The following is a 21,742-nucleotide window of genomic DNA, read 5'->3' on the forward strand; positions in this document are numbered from 1 at the left end:
TTTTGGGACTTTTTGGTAAAGGCCATTCTCACTGGAGCTAAGTGATATCTCATTATGATTTTGATTTGCATTTCCCTGATGATTAGAGATGTTGAGCATTTTTTCATGTTTCTGGGCCATTAGTCTACCTTGTTTTGAAAAGTTTCTGTTCATGTCCTTTGTCCACTTTGTGATAGGGTTATTTGATTTTTTCTTGCTGATTTTCCTCAGTTCTATGTAGATTCTAGTTATTGGCCCTATCGGATGTGTAACATGCAAATATTTTTCTCCCATTCTGTAGGTTGTCTGTTTGCTCTCATGATAGTTTCCTTGGCTGTGCAGAAGCTTTTTAATTTGATCAGATCCCATTTATTTATTTTTGTTGTTGCTGAGATTGCCTTTGGGGCCTTCTTCATAAATTCTTTGCCGAGGCCAATGTCTATAAGAGTTTTTCCAACATTTTCTTCCAGAATTCTTATAGTTTCATACCTTAGGTTTAAGTCTGTTATGCACCGTGAGTTGATTTTTGTGAGAGCTGAAAGGTGCAGTTCCTGTTTCAGTCTTCTACATGTGGCTCTCCAATTTCCCAGTACCATTTATTGACTAAGGATTCTTTTTTCCAGTGTATGTTTTTGTCTGCTTTGTCAAAAATTAGATGGCTATGTGATGATGGTTTTATATCTGGGTTCTCAGTTTTGTTTCATTGATCTATGTGTCTGTTCTTGTGCCAGTGCTATCCTGTTTTAGTTACTATGGTTTTTAATAGAATTTTTTTAACCATTGATATTTTTTCAGTTTGTTGATAATATGTTTAAGTGGGTTTTCATTTTATTCATCCTGCTTGGAGTTTGTAAACTTCTTGAATCTGTTTTTCACCAAATTTGGGAGATTTTTCAAATTATGATATATTTGTCTGCTAATTTTAGCATTTATGTTACTTTCTTAGTCTGTCTTTTTCTCTCTCTTTTGAAAATGAAGCAGAAGTTTATTTTTCTTCGACATAAAATGTCTAAGAAGTAGGCATTCCAGGGTTGGTATGACAGCTTTTACATCAGGGATCTACCCAGACTATTTTCTGAGTCTGTTCTTAGTGACTGTTTTCCCTTCTGGCTAAATGTCACATTTTTCTCCTTCTTTGCATGTCTAGTAATTTTTATTATATGCTAGACATGTTGGATGCCACTTGAATATATGAGTATTATTTCCTTTAAAGAGTTTGAGTTTTGTTTTTGCAGGAAGTTAACTTCCTAATGGATCACATTGACTTTGTTGAGATTCACTTTCAAGCTTTTTTAGGGAGGATCTAAAGAGGACTTACTCTAAAATTGAGTAGCTCTCATCCTAAAGCATAGCATTTCTGGAGTCTCCACTGAATCCCTGGGTTACCTGAAAGATCTTTTCATTGTTTCTGACAGAACTCTAACTTCTCCCAGCACCATGTGACCTACATAATTTCCATTTGGCTTAGAGCCCCCTGTGACTATCCTCTATCAGGTCTTGCAGAGTCTCACCCTAAACACGTGCAGCTTAATACTCAGTCAAAGACTCAAGAGGACCTGGTCGTCTCAGCAGCCCCAACTCCAAATTCTGTCTTCTGTGTCCATCAGAGGGGTGCTGTAACTGAGCTCCACCACCCTGTGCCATGGTTTGGAAGTTACCTTTGGGCTGAAAACCAGGTAGTTGTGAAGTTCATCTTAAGTCCCTTACCTCAAGGATCACATTTCTGTACTGCCCATTATCCAATTGCCCAACACAGTTGTTTGTGCTACACCCAGTTCTACAGTTTGCAGAAGGAGGACAAGTACAGTCTCATTCTTCTGCTTCATTAGCATCAGAAGCTTAAACTATTTCTTCTTGTTTCACAGAAAATTCCAGCATATTTGTTTCTTAGACAGCAGAAGATTTGAGGTAGTAAACAAAGATGAAAGGTAGAGACAGTCATATTGATAGCTTGACAATAGGGAGATAAAACAATTATACAAAGCAGTCACAAAAGCTAACAGTTGTTTAATGTACAAGCAAACAGGTGTACACATCTTAACAACACCTGAGAGCAACTCTATATTGTCACTGTGTTGTGATTTTCATAATGATGGATTTTAAGTTAATAAGAACATCTTAAGTCTACTTAGGAAGGAAAGGTGTAGGTTCTTTATCTTGAAAGTTTTAGAGTTGTGTCACTTAAAGGCAGGATCATGAGATTGTTTAAGTCCAGGGGATTTATAACATGGCAATACTTTCTAAAGGAGTAGATGTGAGTCACCTAGAAAAGTTACTTCTGCAAGTTAGTTACTGCTTTCCCTGAAGATATCAGGTAATTGGAAAGTCACTGTAAAAAGTCTTAATAATGAAAATGATGAAGAGTAAATGGGATGTCTGTGCTTGTCATTGCATTTAGGTTTCCTCTCCTTGAAGTCCAAACTTGTTACCATGGTGATGCTTGGGCTCCAACGGGTCAGGAACTGTATCATGTAGAAGAGATGGAGAGAGAGGGGAAGAGAGAGAGAGAAAGAGAGAGAGAGAGACGCATTTGTTTATGTGTCTGTGTTTTCTAAATCACTCAGTATGATGAAGGCTTTTAGTTAATATTAAATGTCACCCACTGTTGGGATATAGAATTAAGAGACATGGAAAGTTTCAGGAGTTTTGCATGGCTTTGCCTTGAAGGAATCTGTGGGCATGTTAGTTCACAGACCAGAAACTGCTTAACAACAAGGGGGGCATTCCACCCATCAGAGGCGTCTGCAAGGCGGCGGCGCTGTCTCGAGGCCTGCAAGCCATCACCTGGAGCTTGTGCAAGGCAGAACTTGACATGGGGCCCAAGGCTAAGAAACTGATCAAAAATGCCAGCCCGGCAGACAACTTACAGCTGGAAATATCTTAAACTTCAAGACTATTCCTGGCCGGGCGCGGTGGCTCACGCCTGTAATCCTAGCACTCTGGGAGGCCGAGGCGGGTGGATCGCTCAAGGTCAGGAGTTCGAGACCAGCCTGAGCAACAGCGAGACCCCGTCTCTACTAAAAATAGAAAAAAATTATATGGACAACTAAAAATATATATATAGAAAAATTAGCCGGGCATAGTGGCGCATGCCTGTAGTCCCAGCTACTCAGGAGGCTGAGGCAGGAGGATCGCTTGAGCCCAGGAGTTTGAGGTTGCTGTGAGCTAGGCTGACGCCACGGCACTCACTCTAGCCTGGGCAACAAAGTGAGACTCTGTCTCAAAAAAAAAAAAAAAAAGACTATTCCTGCTTCACTCCTGACCACATGTCTTGGTATATAGAACAATAGATTAGGTTAATATACAGACTCAGTGTTCCTACTTTATACATTTTTATCTTAACTTATATGCTCAGCTAGGTCTATTCTTAACTTAGGACTTAAAATGTTTATCTTAGAAAAATTTTATAACCATTTACTCTTGCAGACAAAATTAGATAACGGTCCCTTAAAACCTTTTGGAAACCTTAAAACCTAAACAAATGATCTGTACACATAATTCTATGACCAAGTCCGCTGCTTCCTATAATAATAAATACTGATGTGGGACTTTACTCAGTGCCCCCTGACTCACGGGAATGCTGGAGGACCCTTGACTCCCCCATCACTTTAAACTACACTTTGTCTCTCTGTTATTTCCGAATCTCTTGTGACAATCCTGCCTGAGACTTGTTTTGCTGGGAGAGTAGCTAACTCCCAATAAACCACAAAACACTCCAGCTCATTTCTAAGGATTATCCAGGAAATGCTTTGGTTCTTTTAACCTCTTTTTTAATTTATTTATTTTCTGAGACAGGGTCTCACTCTGTTGCCCAGGCTAGAGTGCAGTGGTATCATCATAGCTAAATGCAACCTCAGACTCCTGGGCTCAAGCGATCCTTCTGCCTCAGCCTCCGGAGTAGCTGGGTCTATAAGCACTCACCACCATGCCCAGCTAATTTTTATTTTTTGTGGTGATGGGGTCTTGCTATGTTGCTCAGGCTGGTCCCAAACTCCTGGCCTCAAGTGATTCTCCCCCATCAGTCTCCTGAAGTGCTGGGATTACAGGTGTGAGCCACTGCACCTGACCTGAGCCTCAAATTTTTATAAGCCTGAGTCACATAATGCCCTCTACCCCTCACTTCTGCAGCTTCCCCTCGGTCTACCAGGCAGCATTTATGCAGCACATGCACTGCACCCATCTGCAGTCCTCCTGAGAGGGTGGGCCTGACCCCGTCCTCCCTCCTCAGGGGCAGGATGGTGCCCCATATGCCCCTCATGGTCTAGCTGTGTGCTCCTTTCCATCAACGGTTATACCCAGACAGAATGGATTCAACACATACATAACAGCAAATTCTTTACAAGGCGGCTTTTTTCTCCATGTGTTGTTTTTATTCCTATTGATGATTGTGCCAGTTCTTTCATGTATTAAATGAGGTTTATATGCGTTCTTCTTTCTTTTGTAGGAAAATCTGGGTCTATTTTCAGCAGACTCAACCTCCAATATCTGGAAGACTTATGTTAACTATATTGACGATATGTTGCTGGATGGATTCTCTCTTGCCATTGAGTTCTCCCTCAAGTACCTCTTGGAAAACACTGGTACTTACTGGCTTATGGATGTGGGCTATTATTGGAAATATAACAGTAGCAGCATTCACTGAATTAAATTGAAGTGCAATTGAGTGCTCTGTGACTTTTCCTAAAACGTTGTAGACCTTTTGTGAAAGATACACACTCAAATAGCAAAGGTATTGAGCTTCTAAATTCTTCAAGGAGAAAAAATTTCTGGCTTTTTAAAACTCAGATGGTAAACCAGGCTCTAAGATAGTGAAGCACATAGCGAAAGTGAAAGCATAAAAGCAAATTCAATCTAAATCCAGCTTCAGGAAGGAGGCATGCAAGGTAGCACTGCAGCAAGCGCTGTTAGCAATGAGGACAGAAGGCAGCCTAAGCTCGAGGCAAGGGGAGGGGGCATTCTGCACCTTCGGGCTTCATGCACTTTATCGCTGTAGCCTTTGGAGAGCACAGGGAGGTTGCGGCAGCTGGGTCAAAGGGAAAAAACAGAAGCTTTTCCGTGTGAAAAAGAGTCAGGCAAGACACAGGGGAAAAAGTAACTTTCAGAAGGGAAAGGAATGTTACGAAGGTAATGGATGTTCTTTGAAGCTGTTAAAAAATAGTTAAGGGCTTTGAATTTACGGTGGATAAATGGGGGCAGGGTGCACACAGTCAAAGGTATAGTAAGGGCTGACCTTGGCTAGTAGATGAGATGCAAAGGGCAGAAGAGTTCAGGACCAAAAGTTGAATGGAACCTTTACGTTCTGGCAGATTCTGAGTTGCTTAGCATGGATCCTATGGAAGAATTAGTCAAAATGGAAAGGCAGAGGTAAAGATTTTAAAGCCAGAGGATGAAAGTGAGATGAGAGCTTAAGATGTCAAGTCCAGCCCAAGGATAGAAATCAAATGCAGAGTTAAAAATAAGTAGGCCAAGGCCAGTGTCCAGATACCCAGCCCATCAAAGAAGACACAGGTGTAAGGTTTTTGGATGGTCGGCACCAGAGAAAGAAAGACGAGCAGAGGTTAAGTAAAGAGGTTTTATTGGAGTGTTCTAGGGTGAGGGTAACTGATCCCAAGGGAGAGACCCGGACGAGGTTTCCGAGCCCCAGGGAGAAAGCGGAGTGCTCCAGGGACTCAGGAAGTAGCAGTCGTCTGGGACTAAGGCAAGGGTTTTTATATGCGGTGAGGGGCATAAACGGAGGGGTCTTGCTTTTTGATGAGGGTGGAATTTTCACTGCTGTAGCAGACAGTCAAGTGATCTTCTTGTTGCTGGCAGTTCTTGTTGTCGCCCTGCTGCAGCTAGCCCTGTGGTTTGGCAGTTCCTGTTGTCACCCTGCTGCAGCTAAGCCCTGTGGTTTGGCCCTGGCACTCAGCCAAGGTCAGGCTGGTCCACTACTCCTCCTCCACCGTCCACCTTACAACAGACAGAAACCTAAGCTGAGAATATGGAGTGGAACAAGGCCCAGCTGAGTGGAGCCCAAATGGGCAGAGCTTGGCCTTGGTAGGTGGAGTGGCTGAGGTGTGAGGCGTGGTCTCTACTGGCAGCATACTGGGGTGCTCCAAATCAAGGAAATCTGGTAGCAGGACTCAGGGGATCCAGCACAGTTAGCAAGGTGGGAGATCATCTTCTAGAGCCTGGGAGTAAGTAGCCAATGGGGCACGGAACACAGACAGCGAGACTGGAGAACCAGCTCCCAGGGGCCAGCACTGGTGGTGTTCACCTTACTGAATGGGCCAAACCCCCTCTGATGCTGGAAGTTCAGGGGGTCTCATCACTCACCCCTCCCTAGAGGATCTAGGAAGACATTTCAGCCACACTTGGGGGCAGGCAATGCACTAGAGATGGTGCCAAAATATAGTCACTCCGCCCTTGACCAGTGGCTAGCTAGCTGTCCTGATCTGGGCTGTCCAACGTACCATGTGTTCTCTTGTGGGAAGGACAGAGTGAGAACAAGGGGTTGGAGAGAAGAGATGGCAGTCTTTCTCCAGGATTGACTCTGTGGAAATAGGAGGGCAGAGGAACACATCTTCTTCACAATACAGAGGCCCTTCAAATTCTCCTTTCAGTGGGCAGGAGCTGGGCTTAGCAGCTACCTGAGCTGAGGCACTATAGATGAAATTCAAAAGGCACTGGTTGTCTGAGCATAAGTGAAGGAGCTTAAGGAGGGCAGCCTCTGGAGAAGACAATTATGGGGCCCTTTTGCAGGAGCCCAGTTGGATGGCTTTTTCCTCCTAGGTCCACCTTACCATTTTTCCTTCTAGTGTTTGGTCACAGTTATACCATTCCCATGGCTGGGGCTGGCCTCCCTGTCTTCTCTTGTAACCAAGACCCTCCATAGGTTAAATACTACCCACTCCATAGAGAAGTGTTCTTCCTTCTTTTACCTCCTAAAATGATTTACTTGCGCCAAGATTGTGGAATCAGGACAGTCTGGCTTGGGTAATAATTACGTTGCTGTTACATTCAATGTAGGGATTAGAGTCTCATGTCAACATATGGGACAAAAAACTCATATAGTCAAAACATTCTTTAAAGTCTTTTAAATTCTATAAATTATATGGAACCTTATCTATTAATTTATAAGTATATAACATGTATGGTAATACAGAATATATCATGAGTACCTATATAAATCATAATATTACAGATGTTTTTTGAAGACTATTTTATGATAGCAGTATAATCACTATGCTACTGGTAAATTTGTATTCCCTTAAGTTAAACATGCATTTGATGGGACTCTCTTGAGTCCAATAATGCAAACTTATTATCCCTCCAGTTTTGAAGGCAAGACCTTACTCTTGCATATCTTTGAGGATCCTGAAGTATTTTAGTTAGGGTGAATGGCTACGCTGGGGTAACAAACACTCCATCAGTAATGCTGCTTAAAGGACAAAGAAGTCCACCCTCCACGTAATAGTCCAGCGTGAGTGTTCCAGTTTGCAGGGCAAGTTCCTTCCATGCTTTGGGTCCACCACCCTCTAGGGCCCCGTCCTCATTTCTGTGGTTGACAGAGCTCACTGCCACCTCCAGGCTCTTGTCTGTGGAAGAGGAAGAGAGGATAGAGAAAGCTCATGTGCTATCTCAAAGGTATCATCACGTCTTCCCACACCCACTGGGGAGGAAATCACATTGCCATACCTAACCATAAGTAGGACTGGGAAATTCAGTCACACCAGTTATAATTCTATTTCTGGGGAATAGGAAGACAGTAGATTTCAGTGAATAGTCTCCTCTCCACCTACACTCTCCAGCCCATACTAGGCTCCTAAATATTTCTACAACCAAAAAGATCTATGAAAATAAATTATTATTGAGAAAAGTTTAAGCAGATATCCTGTACTTAGAACATCTTGCTTCATGTTGTGTTTTGATTTAAATTTAGCAAGGCAAGTTGGTCTAGCAAGTCATCAGGGCTTTGTTAATTATTTATCCTGTTTTTAAAATTTTTATCACTACGAGACTACAGGATAAAATAAGTTGTCGTTTAAGGAGCAGAACAGGCAGGATTGTAATTTCTCTTTGTTCTTGGTGCCTGTGCAGCTGTTGACAGGCGTGGCCCTGTTCTCCTAGTGGATGCCAGTGGAATCGCACGGTTTGTGCCTCAAGAAATCAGCTGTTTCCAAGAAAATGGCTTTGGAAAATCAACCTCTCCTCAACCAGGGGCTGTGTCACCCCTCAGATGGCTTTTGAGAATGTGGAAGGGGACTGGCTTGGGTAGATCAGTTATTAGGACGTGCTTTGTGGGGACAAGGAGAGTAAATGTCCTGTGATGCCCGGGAGAGCCCGGCACAAGAACTGGCCTGTCCAAAATGTCAGTGGCTCCCCTATTGCGAGACACTGCAGGACTCTTACCCTCACCTTTCCTGGGGTGTTAGCAAATTTTGCATTTCCATTTTTCCTATGCTCTCACAGCTTATCTAAGGGAAAGAGATGCTCTGGGTACTTTTGGAACATACTCTGCCCATTTTATCAATCCTTCTTTTGTTTGTTTTCCTTTTTTTTTCAGAGTGTAAGGCAGGACTCACCCCAATATTTGAAGCACAACTGAGCCTTGCTATCCCAGAATTAGTTTTCTATCCATCTCTGGATTCCAGAGTGAAAGGGGGCTTCTATGACATCGTTGAGGGTCTTGTAACTAGCATTTTTGGGATGGCATCTCTGGTGCCCCGGCTTTCCCCCCAGAACGGCTCACCTCACTATCAGGTACTGGATCTACAGCCACCCTGCCCGCCAGCCAAACCCGTGGCTTCTTGCCAAGCGCTGGTATAACCTGTCTGCTGTTGTCTGGCTCCCCCAGGCCGACGTGGAGCGCATGGCCCGCTTGGCAAACATGCGGAGCGTGCTCATGGAGAGGGTCCAGGCCGTGATGGCCCTGTGCTGTGGCTATCGGCACACCTTCAGCCAGTATTCCTACCTGTATGTGGAAGACCGCAAGGAGATCCTGGGTCAGTTTCTGCTGTACGGGCGTGTCCTTACCCCCGAGGAGATGGAAACCCAAGCGGAAGACGGCATCCCAGAGAATCCACCCCTCCTCCCTCAGTTTAAGGTTCAAATCGACTCCTATGAAAAGCTCTATGAAGAGGTGTGCAGGCTGGAGCCCGTCAAGGTGTTTGACAGCTGGATGAAAATTGATATTCGACCCTTTAAAGCATCTCTGCTGAATATAATTAAGAGGTGGAGCCTCACGTTCAAGCAGCATCTCGTGGACCATGTCACTAACAGGTAGTACAGTTGTTTTCACTTTCTTCCAGCATCCTAGGCTTCCGGAGCACCATGTTTTTAATCTTTTTCATGTTTTCCCCCATGGGTATGTTGGTTAAATTAAAACAACGAGTGAGAGGTTCTGAGCTTTTGAATACCATGATAACTTAAGTACTGCCCTTTTCGTTGTTCACCAGATAAGGCTTCTTTGTCGTATTTGCATTTGGTGCCCAGGGTGTGGATGGTGCGCAGTTAAGTAGTAAGCAATGTGAGAGACAGTAACAGCAGGTAAGCTTTTGCTTGCTTAATGCTGCAGCTGCCTCGCTCCGTGGTTTGGAGCCATGTGCAGAAAGGAAATGGCAAAATCAAGGATTTTATCTAGCTACGAATAAACTCCAAGAGAGTTAGCAAGGGTAATGTTCGACCACTCTAGAAAGCTCCAGGAATGCATTGTGGGGATGTTTTAAATTGGGCTTCCCAGGTGTTGTTTAAGAAGCAGCAGCCAGTTTTCCACATTCATGAAAGCTTTCGCTCACTGAGGAACTCAGAGGCAAGAAGAGAAAGTGCTGGTGGGAGATAGGGCTGTGACAGATGCCCCAGAATGGAGCACTGCTGGGGAGAGAGCTCCTCTGGGGTCCCTCTCAGTTGCTAAGTCTGATAATCCAAGGACATGGTGGCATGTTTTAAGATGTAGGTTTTGTTATTATTTAGGTATGGCAAGGCCACCAATCTGGACTGCCATGGAAAAGACAGATTGTTACTCATAGGTCCGGAGAGAAGGGGCATGCCACGCCACACAGAGCCACGCGGGATGCACCAGGCCCATCAGGAGGCAGGGGGATTGGGGAGGAAATGCGGGCAAGGGCCTTATTGTGGTTTCTGTGGGAAGGGAGCAGATTTAGGATGGCCATTGGGAATGATTTCAGCAGGATCTAAAGCTGTTCCTAATAGCCCTGGGATGATTAGGGCAGGAGGATAGTGGCCCAGAGTGCCAGAGCCCCATAGGGGAGGTGGTGGACCCTGGATTGGTCAGTTTGCATATGAAAGATGTGCTGCAGACCAGCCACTGCTCTCTGTAGGAACTGGCTAGCCCTGCAGGAGCAGTCGCTCCAGGGTCTGTAAGGCCCCAGATGTGAAAGAATCAAAAACACGTGGTCTATACAGGGCATCAACCCAGTATGGTTGGCTGCAGCTGCCGTGGACATCTACCAGGCAAGGCTTCAGAGGATCTAACAGTGGGTTTAATGGATGAACACTTGGTAGAGCAGTTAGGAGGCTTGAGTTCATATCCTTGAACCCCTCTTTCCTCAGTGCTGAAAGAAGACAGTATGACCGATCCCTCTAAGCTGCCTTCCAGCTTTCACAGTTGGTGATTCCATAAACTGGCTACTTTGCTGCACTTCAGGAAGATGTTTTGTTGTGTTCTCAAGGATTAGATAAAATAGAAATAATAAGAAAAACAAAATCCATATTTATTATTGCAGCAATCTCCAACCTCTTTGGCACCAGGGACCAGTTTCATGGAAGACAATTTTTCCAAGGACTGGGGGAAGGGGGTTGGTTTCGGGATGATTCAAGACTGTTGCATTTATTATACAGTCAAACCTCTCTGCTAATGATAATCTGTATTTTCAGCCACTCCCCAGTGCTAGCATCACAGCCTCAGCTCCACCTCAGATCATCGGGCATCAGATTCTCATAAGCAGCACACAACCTAGATCCCTCACATGCGCAGTTTATAGTAGGGTTCACGCTCCCATGAGAATCTAATGCTGTCCGTGATCTGACAGGGGGTGGAGCTTATGCGGTGATGCGAGTGATGGGGCACAGCTGTAAATACAGATGAAGCTTCACTCGCTCACCACTCACCTCCTGCAGTGTGGCCTGGTTCCTAACAGGGCGTGGACTGGTACCAGTCCACGGCCCGGGGTTGGGGACCACAGTGTTATTGAATGTCTACTCTGTGCCATGCAATTAGGAGATTTCCACCCTCCCTGAATGGGTCAGGATGAATCCCACCTTGCCTTACATCACACGTACTTCATTCACTGTCAGAAGTCCAACCCCCTTTGTCATCTAAACTCTAATCCCTACTCAGTTTACAGCCCTAATCCTGCTAAGCCCCCAGCCCCACCCTCAGGAAGCCTCTTCTGTGCCCTCCACTGGACCTGAGGGTCTTTCAGCAGCAAATACCCACTGCTGCCTTTGTCTGCTCTCATCGCCTTTTTGCTCTAACTGAAACTGGGCTCCTGTGAGGATGCTGCTTCCCCCCAGCCCTCCCACATGGAGGCGGATTTTCCTCCCATATCCTTCCTACCACAGGCCTGGAGGTGTGTAAGGTATCAATGCTTTCTCAGTGCTGCATGCTAATCATTTCGCCACCTTCCTCCCTCAAAATTGCCAGGCCCTCTGATGTGACCATGAGCACTAGCTGCCACTCATCCTTGCCACGGGTCACCTCCCAAGCCTCAGTCGTTCTTCCTCATCATTGCAGTTCTCGTTATCTGGACCACAGTCTTCCTCTCCCACCCTTCTGCCGAGAGTCAACCCCCATGACCCAGCATCCACATGCAGTCTCCATTGCACGTGCCTTTTATTTTGTTGACCTCCTGACTCCAATGGCCTTTCCCTCTGCCATCCTGCTGCTACCTACTTCTATATTGCATTCTCGATGGGGCAGAGGGACAGATGCAGAAGTAATTGCTCTACCCTGAAAAGCTCAGGTTGAGGCATGCCATTCTCTGACCGTCACCTGGTACCTTTCCACCTCACTTGGCAACACTGCCATGCAGAATTCTTCAGATCCATCAGGATTTCCAACCACGGACTCTGCCACTTTCTCAGTGTCTGTCATCCTTGATCCCGATTCCCTCCTGTTCCCTCCTTGCAAAACCCTGACGTTACTTATAACGCAGTACTCCACACCTGCACTTGAGCATTTCATCTTTGATGAAGCAAAATCAAATCATTCTCTGACCAATCCTATATTAAATTTATGAACATAAAATTCAAGCAGGCCCTCCGCATTTTCCTAGACACTTCCCAACTCTCCCAGACTCCCATTTCCTCTCTCTCCTCAAATTTCAAATAGCCTCTCTGCCATTATGACATTACTTCTCATTTCACTGAGAAAACAGAAGCATCATGAGAAAATGAACTCACCTCGTCACCAACAGATCTACTGACCCCTGCATTTGCAGCCCTACAGTCAACGACCTCGGCTGTGGCAGTGGATGAGCTGTCCCTGCTTCTCTAAATCCAGCCTCTTTCCTCTCACCTGGGGACTTTCTCCTTTAAATATTCCCAATCTCCAACATTGTCAATTTCTCCCTTATACATTCTTAACAGCATGTGAGCATATTGTCATATCTGCCATATTAAACAAGAGAAAGGAACATGGTCCCACAAGGGCCTTCCAGCTACAACAAAATTTTTGTGCACGCTCCTTTGTAGTGAAATGCCCCAAAAGTTGTCTTTGATTTCCTTACTTCTTCACCTCCCGTTCTCTCTCTACAAAAGGTTTTATTGTGAAATATAACATACATACCGTTTAGAGAAAAATATTAAAACAAATACTTGCATTTGTGTTATCTAGCTAAGAAATAGAATATAAACATATACATGTATTAAAACTTTATAAAAATGAAACTATTCTATACTATATATTTTTCTGTGTCCTGTTTCTTTTGCTAAGCATTATGTTTGAGATTTACTCATGTTGAAGGTATAGCAGTAGTTCATTTTTACTGCTATAGAATATTTCATTAGAAGAAGATACCACAACTTTCTGTCCATTCTATGGTTGATGAACATTTGAGTTGTTTCCTTGCTGCTATTAACAATGTTGCTATGATTACTCTTATACATGTATCTTGGAGTACATGGGCAAGCATTCCTTTAGGGTATATACCCAAAAGAAGAATTGCTGAGTCAAAAAGTATGCATCTAATGCCAAACTCTGTCCCAGGTAGAGACAGCCAGGTGTGAAAATGCCTGTAGCCCAACATCCTCAGCATCTCTTGGTGCTGACGAACTGTTCAACCCCAGCTATTCTAGTGGAGTGTAGTGGTATCTCACTGTGGTAAATATTTTGCAATGCTCTGGGTATCAATAAGGTAGCTCATCTTTTTATTTCTTTGGGGAGTCATTATGTTTTCCTTTGTGTGCCTATTCATGTCTGTTGCACATTTTTCTATTGGACTTTATTTTGTACTTTTTAATATTTAGGAATTACTTAAATATTCAATATATAGTCCTTTGCTATTGTATGTATTGCAAATATAGTCTACCATTTTGTGGCCTGTCTTTTCACACCATTTATGGTATATTTTGATGAACGGGTCTTAATATCAGTGTGGTCAAATGTGTCCAACTTTTCCCTTACATTGTTCTTTTATATTGTTAAATAAATCTTTTTTTTTTTTTGCCCCAAGGTCCTAATAATACTCTCCTATATTCTCTTCTAAAAATTTTAAAATTTTATCTTTTACAATAAGTAGTCCCTTGTTTATTAATATGAAGAAGTCCTAATTAGTATAGCTTTGTAATAAATCTTGATATCTGTCAGGGAAAGTCTCCACCTGGTTCATTTTTATCAAGAATGTCTTGACAATTCTTGGCCTTTACCATTTTATGTAAATTTTAATCCTCAGTTTGTAGAAGAAAACATCTGTTGAGATTTTGATTATATTTCAGTGACTATAGATCAATTTGAGTAGAATTGTCATCTTTACAATATTGAGCATTCCTGTCCAAGAACATGTTCTCTCTTCACTTATTTATATCCTTTTTAGTGTCTGTCTGTGAAATTTTGTAATTGTTGCCTTGAAAATAATTTGCATGTATTTGTTAAGATTTATTCCTTAGTATTTTATTTTTTGGTTTCTAGTATGAATACTTTAAAATCATATTTTCTGTGGAAATGGAATTGATTTTTGTATATTGATTTTGCATCAAGCAATCATGCTAAATTAATTTATTAACTCTAATTCATCTTTATACTCTTTTGCATTTGCTGTGCACTTAGTCATCATTCACAGAGTTATCATAGTTCAGTTTCTTCCTTCTAAGTCTTTATGTGTTTTATCTCTGTTTCTTATCTTACCATACTGACTAGGACTTCCAATAGCATGTTGAATAACAGTGGTGATAACAGACATACTTGTCTTGTCTCTGATCTTAAAGGGGATGCTTTCAACAATTCACTGCTAAGTGTAATATTTGCCATGAGTTTTCTGTGAATTCTATTTATCTGATTTTAAAAATTCCCTTCTATTCCTAATGTGTTAAGAGTGTTTAGCACAAATGGATGTAAAATTTTATCAAGTGCTTTTTCTAAGTCCATTAAGATAATTCTGGTTTTTCCCAAAAAATGTTAAAGTGATAAATATATTATTTGATTTCTAATATTAACCCAACCTAAGATTACTGAGACATATCCAACACAAAATATTATCTTTTCCAATGTATCTCCTGATTCATTTTGTTTGCAATTGTTTTTTTTTTTGTTTGTTTGTTTGTTTGTTTGTTTTAGCATTGCTGCACCTATCTTTGTGATGAGATTGGCCTTCAATTCTCCCTTTTTATACTGTCTGTATCTGATTTTGGTTTTGTGATTTTGCTAGCTTCATAAAACAAAAAGTAATCCTTCTTGTTTATCCTCTGGAACAGTTGGTGTAATATTGGAATTCTCTGATCCTTGAAAGTTTGATTTAAATTTCCTATTGAGCCATCTGGGCTTGGGATTTTCTTTGTAAGAAGATTTTAACCTACAATTTCTTTAATGGCTATAGGGATATTAAAGTTTTCTATTCCTCAATGTCACTTTCAGTAAGTCATATTTTCTAAAAATGTATCCATCTATGTAATTCTTCGAATTATTGTCATAAAATTTATAATATCCTCTCACTGTTTAATCTCTGCAAAGACTATAGTTATGTCCCTCATTTTTATTCATTTGTATTATGGCTTTCTGGTTTCCTTTTTTGATTAGTTTTTCCATATAGTTACAAAAAACTCACTTATAAATTCATTGATCTTATTTATTATAGTTTTTATTTCAATAATTTATATTTTATATTTATTATTTCCTTTTACTACTTCCTTTGGATTTATTTTCCATTCTTTGGATAACTTAAGATAGACACTTTGCTTATTAATTTTGATTCTTCTGTCTCTTTGAATGTTAACATTTTAAGTTATAAATTCCCTACGTACAACTTTACTTCCACCTCACAAGTTTTAGTGTGCAATATTTTTGTTGCAATTTAGTTCTAAATATTTTTAATATCCACTCTAATGGGTTTAGATTTTTTTTTAATTTCTAAACATGGGGTTTTTCTAGTTATATTATTGTTATTAATTTCCAACTTAATTGCACTGTGGTCAGAAATGTGACATATATAACAAGCTTCTGAAACTTGAAGTTTGTTTTATTCACTATATGTAGTCAGTTTTTATAAATATTGTGGGCAAATTTAAACAAAATGTGTATTCTATAACTACTGGATGTAATGTTCTGTGTATGCCTATTTAAACAAATCTGTTAATTCTGTGCAAACCTACTGTATCCTCACTGCCTTTTTAAAATCTGCTTAATTTATCAATTACTGAGATAATTACGTTAAAAAATCTTCCACTTTGATGGTGTATTGTCAATTTCTCCTTGTAATTCTGTAAATTTTTCATTCCTATATTTTAAGATTATATTATATGGACATACAGAGTTTGCCTTTTCATATCTTCCTGGAAAATTGAATCTTTTAACCAAACATTAAAGGTCTTCATCACTCACTATGTTTCTTATAGTAAATCCTGTTTTATCTTATATTAATATAGCTAAACCAATTTTTCTTTGTGTGCTATTTGCCTCATGTATTTCTTTTTATCTTTTGGCTTTAAGTATTGCTGTGCCCTTATATTAGGAGACACTTTTAAAATCAGCATAGAACTGAATTTTTTTTTTATTTTTTTATTTGTTTTTTTTTTTTTTTCATCTTATTGTTATGGGGGATACAGAATTGCAGGTTACATACGTTGCCCATGTACCGCCTTTCTCCCCAAGTCAGAGCTCCAGGCATGTCCGTTCCCCAGACAGTGCGCGTTGCACCCATCATGTAGGTATATATCCCTCCCTTCCCCACCCCCCCTTCCCGAGTCAGCACCTTCAAGCATTACCATTCCCCAAAGGGTGCGCAACGCACTCATTGGTAGGCATACACCCATCCCCTCCCCTATCCCCCACCTCAGTCCGATATCCGATCGGTGTCGTTCCCAGATGTGTATTTAGGTGATAGAACTGAATTTTTTTATCCACTTTAACAATAAGTATCTTTGAACTGGAGGGCTTTGCTCATTAATATTTATTGTGCTATATTTGAATTTAATTATGTATTTTTTATTTGTTATTCTTTTCCTTTTTCTTCCTTTCTTGCCTACTTTTAGGTCGAATTTTTTTTTCTTACTTTCTTTTATTTTTCCTTTTCCTTATTACATTTTTCCTTCTGCTAGTTTGAATGTTGTACTAATAGTTCTACTGTTGTAATGGTTACCAGTACTATTTTAATAAGCATCCTTAAAATGAATAGATTCATCAGTATTTTTACTCTCTTCACAACCAATACAAAGGCTTTAGAATAGTTCAATCTCCATTGCTCATTCATCAAATTATATTCGATCATTTCTAGTAATTTAGATTGTTTTCTATTAACATTTATTTAAATCCCACAAATTATACTTCATTTTAATATTTATACACCCAGTGTTCATTTAGATTTGCCAACATATTTACCAGTATCTTTCTGTATTACAGACTGTTACTGGGGTATATCCATTAGAAGTTCCCTTAGTAAGGGTCTATTGATGGAACTCCCTTATTCATTCTTTTCATGAAATGTATTTATTTTGCCCTGTTTTTAAAAAAAAAATAGTTTTATGGAAGAGATAATTCTAGGATAACATAAATGCTCTTAGATGATTAAAAATATTATTCTACTGTGTTCTGGCTTCCATCTTTGCTGCTGAGTCTTCAGTCATCAGTGTAGTTGTTCTATTTTTTTTATTGTAGAAATCTGCCTTTGCTCTGAAACTATAATAATTTTAATTTGTTTTCCTTTTGGTAATCTTCAGTTTTGTACTGAGTTATCGATGTGAAGGTTTCTTTGTGTGCACTCTACCTGAGATTTCTTGGGCTTTCTAGATCTTAAGATTTAGTGTCTTTCAGCAATTCAAGAAAATTCCCAGCCAGACTTTCCTCAAATATTGTTTTTTTTTTTTTTTTTTTGCCTATTCTTGCTATTATCTCCTTCTGGAGCTCTTATTACACTTAAGCAAGATCTTTCACTATCTCATGTCTGTTAATAACTTGCATATTTTTCATTGTTTTGTCTTTTTGCACTGCTGTTTAGATAACTTCTCCACATTCATCATACAGCAGTCCAATTCTCTTTCAGTTTTTTCTAAATCTCCAGTTTAATAAACACATTGAAATTTAAATTTTTATTATATTTTCTATTGTTAGATCTTCTACTTGGTTATTGTATAATTTTGCTTGCTTGTTTTTATACTGTCATTCTTTTCTCAAATTTTAAGCCTCTGCTTTTTCAAGTTTCAGAATACATCTATTAGAGGATGATCTCAAGACAAACTTTTGATTTTTCAACTTAAAAATGGTTTGTTTCTTCATGCCATATGTTAAAGGTGACATAAAAGCCTACAGAAAATTATTAACCCCTTTCTCCTGGGATTCCGATCAATATAACACAGTATGATCATTTTTGCATTGCTAGAACACATATTAGAAGTTTTTTCTATGCTTCTCTTCACAAAGTAATACTATCACAGGCCATAATTCTCATGTTACCCACTTCAATAAATTTTGTCACTTCTCTGAATACATCATTCAATACAAAGGTCTGTACATTATCACAGATTTTGAGCATGTTTGGAGAACCTCTTAAATTGCCATTCTTGCCTCTCTGTGGCAATGCTGAATTTATGCTTAAACATAAAGGGCAAGCAGAGCTGTGGACAGGGACAGCGATCTACTGGGACTGTAAGAACTTATCTGGGCTTCCAAAGGCTGATTCCTAAAGAAAGCATTTCTGCATAAACTGATACATCCTGCTTACAAGGAAGCAGTTGTTTTTCTTAGTCAATCTGGAACTGACATCCAAGAAACTACAGAGAAGCCACTTCCTACTGTTATATGGGATAGAAACAATGAAGCAAGGCACCTAAGCAAGAACTCTTTTGTCTTTTAAACATTAAATATTGCAATTTTACATTCTGCAACTGAATTCCACTGACACCTTTACAGATTTAATTTTGCTGTTTCTGCTGACTCCCACACATGGTGACTTTTTTCCTTGTGTGTTTTGTGATTTTTTAAATTATAAAATCATATTACTTAGAATTTTACCCACGGGGAATCCTTTGCAGACTGGATTCTAGTTGGATTCCCACAGAAAGGATTTGTGTCTGTTTCTGCCAGTCTTCTAGGGATTCTACCAACCCTGGACCAGTTGGACTACACCCTACAGTAGTCCCCCAGTGCCAAGGTCAAGACAGGCCAGTTTTCATACTATCCCTTTCCATGGAGCATATTTATTTTTCACTTACTCTCATGGTCCCAACTTTAGGTGAAGCCTCCTGTTAACCTCCTTACTTTGTGTGGACCCAAGACTTAATCACTGGTCCTTCATATCCCATAAAACAACCAAAATAGAAGCTCGGAGTCTCCAAGGTTCAGTAGAAACTATCATGTGAAAGCCAGCTTTGGACCTTGCTTACCTCCCAGGGTTCTTGCTTTCACTACATTTTTAGGCTCCAGAGATTTCTTAATTTCATGCCACCTCAGTGATATGCTTTTAAATAATTTTGAAATATTTGCTTAAGTATTTCAGTTGTTTTATCAGAAGGGTTATTCATACTGTCGTGTATACCATAGAGCTAGAAATAGAAGTCCACCATTGGCTAACTTTCTTTCCACTAGGCTTTTACTATACCACTCCACTGAAACCATTCTTGTCAGGCTCACCAGTGATTTTCCCATGGTTGAATCCAATGGTATTTACCATTTTTCATTTTAATTCTACCTCTCAGCAGTGTCGAGCACAGCCAATCCTCCCTCCTTCCCAAAGAGTTTCTTCTTGTGGCCGTCGGGATTCTTCACTTTTCTTGTGTTCCTTCTATCTCACTGGCTGTGCCTTCTTGGTTTCCTTTGTTGGGCTCATCTCCTCTTCTAGTCCTCAAAATACTAGAATTTCTAAAGCCTCAATCCTAGACGACTTCTCTATCTACATACACTTTCCAGGTGACATCCAGCCCAATGCTTTAAGAACATCTGTGTACTGATAACTACCAAATTTCTATTTTAAGACCCATCTCTCAGAAACTCCAGGCTTAGATTCAACTGCCTAATGAATCTGTCCCTGGGGTGTCTACTGTCTGTGAGGCATCACAAACTTAAAATATTTGAGACCTATTCTCCTTTTCCCTACCAGGAAAACGAACCCTCCCCATTCTTCCTTGCATCATTCAATGACATCACCACTCACTCTCTCGCCCGGAGTCATTACTGTTGTCTCTCATTCCCTTACACGGCTCACCGAGTTCATCAGTGGGTCCTATTGGCTCTACGTGCAAAAGTGTCTTGACTCTGACCACTCTTCACGTCCACCATCCAAGTTAAAGCCAACACCTTCTGTCACCTGGACAACAAATAATAGTCCTTAGCTGCCCTCCCAGCCTGAATTCTTGTCTCCCCACCACCAATGCCACCATCACCAGCAACACCACTCCCAGCTAAAATCCGCTCTCCATCAGCCCCAGAGCTTTTTGGCAATCTAAATCAGATCATGCATTCTGCTACTCAGAATTCTCACATGTAGAATGAAATCTGGACTTCTTGCAATGGCCAAAAAGGCCCCTCATTAGTTCTCCGACCTCTTTTCCTGCTACACTTCCTCCTGTTCCCCTTATGCCCAGCTACCCTGACTTTTTCCCTCTTCCTCAAACAAACCAAACTGTATCCAACCCCAGGGCCTTTGCTCCTGCTGTCCCTCTACCAGGAATGCTCTTCTCCCATTTCTATCTGTAGCTCACTCCTTTACATTATTTCTCTTCTTCACTCTCACCTGCATAGAAAGGCCTTTGCTGAGCCCTCCATAGAGAATAGTCCTAATTTTAATCTCTATCCCCTTATCCTGATTTAGTTTTTCATCAGCACTCATTACTACATGAAACTATACAATTTATCTCATTGATTTGTTTTTCATCTATTTTTTCCACTAGAATATAAGCTTTATAAGTGCAGAGTCTTTGTTTATCTTATTTATCCTTCTATCCTCAGAACCTGGAAGCATGCTAGGGCTCATATTAGATGCTCACTAAAAATTTGTTGAATTCAAGAATAAATCTCATTTAACTTTCCCAATAACCAGTGAAACAGAAATGACATTTCCAACCTTATAGCTGAGGAAACTGAGGCTCAGAGACATTAAAGGATTTGGCCATGGTCGCATAATCTAATAAGTGTACAAAATCAAATTCAAGCGTGTGTGACTTTACAGGCCATAGTATTTTTTAAATTTGTAAATTTTTGTTTTATTTTTTAACTTTTCACTTTGAAATAATTTCAGACTTAACAGAAAGTGTTGCAAAAATAGTACAAACAGTTTCTTTTTACCCTTCCCCCAGTGGTAGCATCTTGTATAGCCACAGTACAACTATCAAAAACTAGGAAGTCAATATTGATGGAGAACCAGTAAGTAATCTACAGACCTCATTCAAATTCACCAGTTTGCCCACTGCTATCCTTTTTTCGGTCCAACCTCCTCTCTGGGTTACAGTTAGATGCCGTGTCTCCAGGGGACATATCTCAGTCTTTGTCTTTCATAACTTTTGATGCTTGTGCAGAAAGGCAACACTTTTACCATCAGGGCACAGTGTATGCAGAGTGCTTAGCAAAGTGCTGGGTACATGGTGAGCTTTCCACAATAATAGCTATTATTGTGAAGGAAATAAATAAATTTTCCTTCTGAGGAGTGGGAGGAGAATGAATCCTCATGTTCCCTTTGTGTTCGTTAGCTTGGCCGACCTCGAAGTGTTTACAAAGAACAGTGAGAACGGCTTGCTCAAGAAAGTCGAAAAGGGAGATTTCCAAGGATTGGTTGAGATCATGGGACACCTTATGGCTGTTAAAGAACGGCAGAGCAGCACCGACGAGATGTTTGAGCCCTTGAAGCAAACGATTGAATTACTGAAGACCTACGAACAAGAATGGCCAGGCACAGTTTTTAAGCAGCTGGAGGTCAGTGCATTAATGGATTCCTTAAAAGAAATGGAGGAAACATTTTAGGATCTCAGAATGGGATGAGAAGGGGTGCAGTGAATGAGAAACAGGGCTTTGTGCTGACTCAAGGTCCATCTTTCGTAACTATAACGTGTGGCGTATGCATAATGTCTAGCACATTCTAGAAACTCAATAAATACGGGGGAACGTAATGCTGGAGATATATGGGAG

General features: G+C 40.7%; 1 protein-coding gene across 1 annotated transcript in view; it reads left to right on the forward strand.

Moving 5' to 3' along the window:
• The window catches only part of DNAH9 (dynein axonemal heavy chain 9), a 306,203-nt gene that overhangs the window by 51,821 nt on the left and 232,640 nt on the right, over nucleotides 1-21,742 (forward strand). The window contains exons 15-18 of the mRNA XM_069483261.1: nucleotides 4,424-4,559; nucleotides 8,525-8,721; nucleotides 8,816-9,240; nucleotides 21,307-21,529. Coding sequence (XP_069339362.1) covers nucleotides 4,424-4,559; nucleotides 8,525-8,721; nucleotides 8,816-9,240; nucleotides 21,307-21,529 — 981 coding nt within the window. The remainder of the gene's footprint in view (nucleotides 1-4,423; nucleotides 4,560-8,524; nucleotides 8,722-8,815; nucleotides 9,241-21,306; nucleotides 21,530-21,742) is intronic.

This window comes from Eulemur rufifrons, chromosome 9, assembly GCF_041146395.1.
Source record: "Eulemur rufifrons isolate Redbay chromosome 9, OSU_ERuf_1, whole genome shotgun sequence".
Taxonomy (NCBI): domain Eukaryota; kingdom Metazoa; phylum Chordata; class Mammalia; order Primates; family Lemuridae; genus Eulemur; species Eulemur rufifrons.